The sequence below is a fragment of the Pararge aegeria genome, chromosome 23 (genome assembly GCF_905163445.1).
Source record: "Pararge aegeria chromosome 23, ilParAegt1.1, whole genome shotgun sequence".
NCBI lineage: Eukaryota > Metazoa > Arthropoda > Insecta > Lepidoptera > Nymphalidae > Pararge > Pararge aegeria.
The window spans coordinates 4982448-4988447 of record NC_053202.1 but is presented as its reverse complement, the minus strand read 5'-3'; the positions used below and the strand labels follow the sequence as shown (position 1 = coordinate 4988447).

The 6000-nt window shown below is 36.3% G+C and overlaps 1 protein-coding gene across 1 annotated transcript; it reads left to right on the top strand.

Moving 5' to 3' along the window:
• The first annotated feature begins 1462 nt into the window (after window positions 1-1462).
• On the top strand, window positions 1463-3174 carry LOC120634350. The gene is made up of 3 exons (XM_039904863.1): window positions 1463-1892; window positions 1968-2156; window positions 2888-3174. Exons 1-3 carry the CDS (start codon window positions 1496-1498, stop codon window positions 3172-3174), a joined length of 873 nt encoding a protein of 290 aa, XP_039760797.1. The 5' UTR covers window positions 1463-1495.
• The last annotated feature ends 2826 nt before the right edge of the window (window positions 3175-6000 follow it).

The window sequence follows — 6000 nt, the reverse complement described above, 5'->3', positions numbered from 1 at the left end:
TATAAATAGAGTAGACGCATTGAATACAAATGGCCAAAATGTTTTAACATGAGAAGAGTTAAAAATGTGATTGATTGGTATGTAGAGGCGCCCGGTGAGAGCGCTAACCTAGCGCATAACAATCAATGCCTTGATTTATTGACTAACAATGTTATATGACTTCACACTGCAACAATAAATTAATCAAACGGATTCCTTTTAGAAAAGCTTTAAGTCGGCTCTACATTATGAAATTGGTTTCATAAGGTTAGTTTCATGACATTAATTTCATGATACTTTACACTTGTTAACCTTTAATTTCATATGCATGCATTGTTTAATAAATAGTGCAGTGTGGTGACTGCAAATATGAGTACAGTTGGCACCATCAGACCAGCGTGGTGAATATTGGCAAACCCTCGCTTTGGGAGAGGCCTGTAGCCCAGCAGTGAATTTTTATAGGCTATTGACGATACATTTTTGAATAAAGTCGGATTTGCATTATGAAATAAGTGGCATAAAATTAGTTTCATGATATTAATTTTATCATCAATTGCACTGCTAACCTCTAATTTCACAATGAAATAGTTGATGAAAGTAACGTCATGTAACTAATTTTATGCCACTAGTTTCATCATGTAAATCTGAGTTTACTGGACAAATTTTAATAAACAGGTCTTTCAGTTTCAGATTACCAGGCTGACTGTTTGTTAATTAAGTTTTTTACATTATGTTGTAAGAGAGCAACTACTGAGTTTCATGCCGGCTTCTTCTCGGTAGAATCTGCTTGCCGAACTGGTGGTAGAGTCACTACAAACTGTATGTTGTTTGGCTTCAAAAAAATCTAATATAGTAAACTAACTTGAATGTTTTCTTTTTTTTATTTAGTATTTGTACACGTGTAAACATTTAATTTCTTAACTTACGAAATTAGAAGTGTACAAGTGAAATGTTTTATGAATTAATGCTATGAAACTAATTGTATGGCACTAATTTTGTAGTGTAAATTCGACTTTCCTGGAAAATGTTATTAACTCATAATGTTATTATTATTTTTTTTATTTATTGTTTTTTTTGTGTAGTTTACAAGAAAAACAACCAAATATAAACCCTTGGTTTTCCTTGGTTTAACTCTATTATAATGAAAATAAGTGTTTTTTTTTATAATACGTATTCCACTTACTGTGCGAGTCTTAGATATAACTTTTTGTAATTTTTTTTTAATATTTTTAGCTAGCCAAATGCGCTGATCCTGTTCTCAATAATACAAATATTATATTATCAATAAATCTATAGTCACTCTCACCACCAGGACTTTCTTAAATGAAATTAAATACTTCGCCAAGTATGAAAGCACTTCGTATGCTATCAACGCGCGCTCGCCGCGTGCCTTGCCGCCCAAAGGATCACATATAAAAACCAAGCCCATTGAAAAATTAAATCATTGTTGTGCCATTAATCGGCCGGGCCGTACGTTTAATTAATCAAAACTAATGATAAAGTGAAAATCGCGAAAATGAAGTGTGTTTGCCTCCTCCTGGCTTCTGCGGCCCTAGTACATGGTTACGCAATCAAGGACAATGAAATCGAAACAACCCGTTTGCGCACAAGTGATGATCTTCTGAACAGTGTTATCAGTGATTGTTTTGAAATGGAATCCCCGATGTCATGTCTCAAAGTGAAGGTCTTATCATTTTTGGACACGAAGCTCGGTGTGACTTCGGAGTCTGCGAGGGCTTTGGACGACGATACCATCGACAAAGTGATCTTCGACCGGGTTGGGAGGGTTTTAAACCAAAATGAGTTTAGGTTCCAACTGCCTGAGTTCATCTTCCAAAGCGCTGAAGTTTCTTACCGTGCTGATAGAGGATTCGACGTGGACTTCCCCGAAACCGATGCTGAAAATGGCGAAGGTAACAACTTTTTCAAACTTACCGTCCAAAATATCACTGGTTCTATGTTATTTTTGACGTGAATCCCTTTTTCAGCTCGTGGCATCCTCAAGAAGAAACTTCTGTTGCCAGTTCTTCTTCTTCTCAAGCTGAAGATGAAGGCGCTGATGCCGATCCTGGTCGCCATCATCGGCATCAAAGCTGTAAAGGCTTTGATTCTTAGCAAACTGGCTATCACTCTTGTCGTCGGATTCCTTGTCTACAATCTGATTATGAAGAAAGGAGGTAAGAATTAAAAAAAAACGGTAACTGTCACAAGCCGCCCGCAGAAAATATAAAACATTGAAGCTACAGTTAGAGTATTTAAATTAATTAAAAACCAATAAAAATAACTTCGAGTAAAATTGTAAAAAATAACCCTTAATACAATCAATAGACTATATATTTATTTCCGTGGTATACCTACGCTAGCACACACAAAATAGTCGTGTGTGTAGTCTGGTTTATTTATTAGCATGTAGTTATTCGTATGAAATTTTAAAAGTGTCCCTACAGGCTACACCTTTTTGTTTCCTATTTAGTTTTGCTTATCTTAAGGTAGCCTTTCAGAGATAAGAATAAGGCAGCCTTTGATGTCCTACTACTTCAAGAGTCTATTTTCTTTTATTAACTTAATTTTGGAGTCCAAATAAAGAGTAAGTATAAATAAATTAATAGGCGAAAGCTTGGTTTAAAATAGCATCAAGCCGTTTTCCGTGACAGTATAGGGCTCGAATTTACTGCCAAGATTGGATTAGAAAAATAAAGTCGAACTTAAACATAAGGCAAATTAATTTATTAATAAGCAATAATTATAATCAGCCCATTTCAAGTTTATGTTAGTACACCGATCTCCAAAAAGGGTTAAGAAAGTTGAGAAGAACATCCTTCAGATCCAGAATATACAGATATTATGAAAAACTATGGCACACTGACGTAGTTTTGCATACAATTGATGTTTTAAAATTACCTTACAGCTATGCCGATGATGATGGCACCTACAGAACCGCCTGCACCCCAGTACGGACCTCCTGCTTCTCAGTACGGAACCCCGTCTACCCCTGCTGCCCCCCAGGACTCCTACAGCCCACAATGGGAGCCAGCCAGCTCAGGACCTTACGCAAGAGTTTGGGACCCATCCCAACTTGCATACAGCTCATACTACCCTGGTGATTCCAGCGCATCATCATCATCAAATCAATCACCAAGCTACTCCAGCGTATCCTCTATCTCAGCGTCTGCATCATCAGCCTCATCACCCTGAACCCGACTACCTCATCACTGTAAATATGTTACGCCCTCGAACGAAATGGATAGAGTATAAATGGTTTATTTATTGACAGTATTTATTACTTTATTTATTAACTTACACAAATAAATAGACTGTTTTTTTTATATTTTTTGATTTATTATGCCAACTGATTTTAAATATAAGCTTTATTTTAAATGCAAGCCTAAGGGTGCCTTTCCAGAAGAGCTTTGAAAGTCGTGAAAGAGGTCAAAGCTAAAGGGTAAGGGTACAAACTATTTGACTGTCTGTCTTCAAACATGTTTAGTGGTGTAGCGAAGAGGGTAAGATATGAGGAGCCTGAGTGAGGACGATGTACAGCTTATGAAAATTAAGCTTAACTTGCTATACTCCGCGAAACGCAGGAGAATCTGTATGGTGTCATTTATAATTTCTTCAATCTCTCCACACCAAACACACAAATCTTCGGCAATTTACCCTCTACGCACGTTTCGCTCCGAAACCGGAGCATCAGGAGAGGTTGACTTTACAATGAATAATTCTTAACAATTATTCATTGTAAAGTCAACATCTCCTGAGGTTGCTCCGGTTTCGGATGAACAATTGTTAAGAATTATTCATTGTAAAGTTTGAAGAAATTATAAATTACACCATACAGATTCTGCTGCTTTTCGCGGAGTATAGCAAGTTAAGCTTAATTTTCATAATATATCATGGAATACCGCAAAGTAACGCCTGCTTCTATCCAATATCGATGTACGGCTAACTAACAAACGCGTTATTAGTACGTAGAACTAATAACGCGTTTAAGGCGTAGATTTTAGTAGGAAATTATAGTTTAATAGGAGTAAAGCTTTTTATGACAGAGCTTGTAAGAACTGTCACCATGATTATATCTGCCGCTAAGCAGCATTGTTGCAAAGCTGTGTTCCAGTCTGAATGGAGTGGTGGCCGGTGTAATTACAGGCACTTGAGGTTTAACTTGATGAGTCTCAGTTGTGATGGACACAGGGTGGCATTTTGCAGGACGTATTCCTTGCATGACCTGCGAAGTTTATTTATTGCATTGCATTGTTTAGGCATTGTTTTTAAACTTACCATCAATGTTTAAGTACTCTATACGTCAAGTACTTAATACTTCGAGTACTCTATACGTCAATTACGCTATACATCAAGTACTTAATTAATAATACTTCAAGTAGTCTATACGTCAATAATTAAGTAAGCTTAAATAAAAGTTATTTCTCGAAATTATTGAACTCGAAAAAAAAATTTTAAACAAAACTTTTTCTATATTTGGCTACTGTAATACTCTATCGAAATCAGGTGGTCGTAATTCTCCATTACATATTACCTTTTGGATATACTTAATAGCACAAAAATTCAGAAAAGTACGTACCTACTACTTAAACTTATTATTATGCATTCGTGTGCAAAGGTAGTCTTATCGCTACAGCAGTCTATTCCAGACAATCCTTGGGCAAAGCACCTAGTTAGAGACTAAAATGAAACAAGTGTATGTCAATAGTTAAGTGTTTGTATTTTATTTATTTTTATTATGTCTATGAACCAGTAGAACCGCGAAATATAATATTATAGTTTATTAATTATTGTGTCAAAAACTTTTACATTGTGGAAAAGTGGAAAAATATTACAAACTGGATGTTATTATGTACGGATTACTATTATTGTCACAAAGTTTCTTATAGCTGATCGCACATAGCGGGTCCGCAAGCATTTTTTACTAATGAAGTCATCCGCATTTCTGTGACGAATTTCTCGTGATTTTAAATTCAATGCCTGCAGTGCGTCCTATAATGTACAATCAGCATTATGTACCTACTACACAATCCCCATATATTATAAGTGCATTGAAAACTTGAACTACGCTAAGCGTAGGCTAAAACACAGATGACAAATATTCCAGAATAGTGCTTTACCGACACAGATTATAAAACAGATTAAAAAAAATAATGAAAAAAAACTAAAATAATTAATTGTACACAGCAGAGACAAATGCTCTGAATTACAGTCTCTACAGCATTTTAGGTTAATAATTTATAAGAAACTATAAAATGAATGCAGTGTGGTTACGGCAGATCAATGTCACTACCCCTCTTCCCAAGGGCGTCCAACGAGGCGACTAAGAGAATATAACGGAGAACGGAAAGCAGCTTTTTCTGTGCTACTACTACCGTCTACTGCGATCACCAACCCGTCTGCTTAGCGTGTAAATTATTATGGGAAATTATATTAATCCTGTTGGCCGTGGCCTTTAGTCTAGCGTGGACTTTTATAGACTTACAATGACAAAAATAATACTGGACGAGAATTTCTGCTGTTGATTATGGACACTCTCTCCACTTGAGAGAAGGCTTTAGTCCCCTGTTATAGGCTTTTGATGATAAAATTAATATGGGACGAGAATTTCCTTGGCGGAAACATCAAGCCTCTTCTTATTCTTGCCCTTACCCAGGTAAAACACACTGAGGTAAATGTGAGATGGAATAAGCGCGGTCAATGAACTCAGTCAAGGTTCACACAAGATAATTACATAAACTCCTTTAATTAATTTCGCTCTATGATACTGTACCATTCCTAAATTTATAAACCCGTTTAAGGGAACATTTTAAAGAATTATTGTTATATATTTGACTGTAATTGTGGTTTTAAACCGGGACGAGTTGATTTCCGGCAGGGGTAATTTGGGAACTCGTATTTTCTGAGTTTTCTCAAGTCTGGTCTAGTTGTCCCGTTGACCCGTGGCTAGATACTACCCTAGCGACTAAGACGTGCCGCTAAGCGATTTAGCGTTCCGGTACGATGTCGCAAAGAAACCGA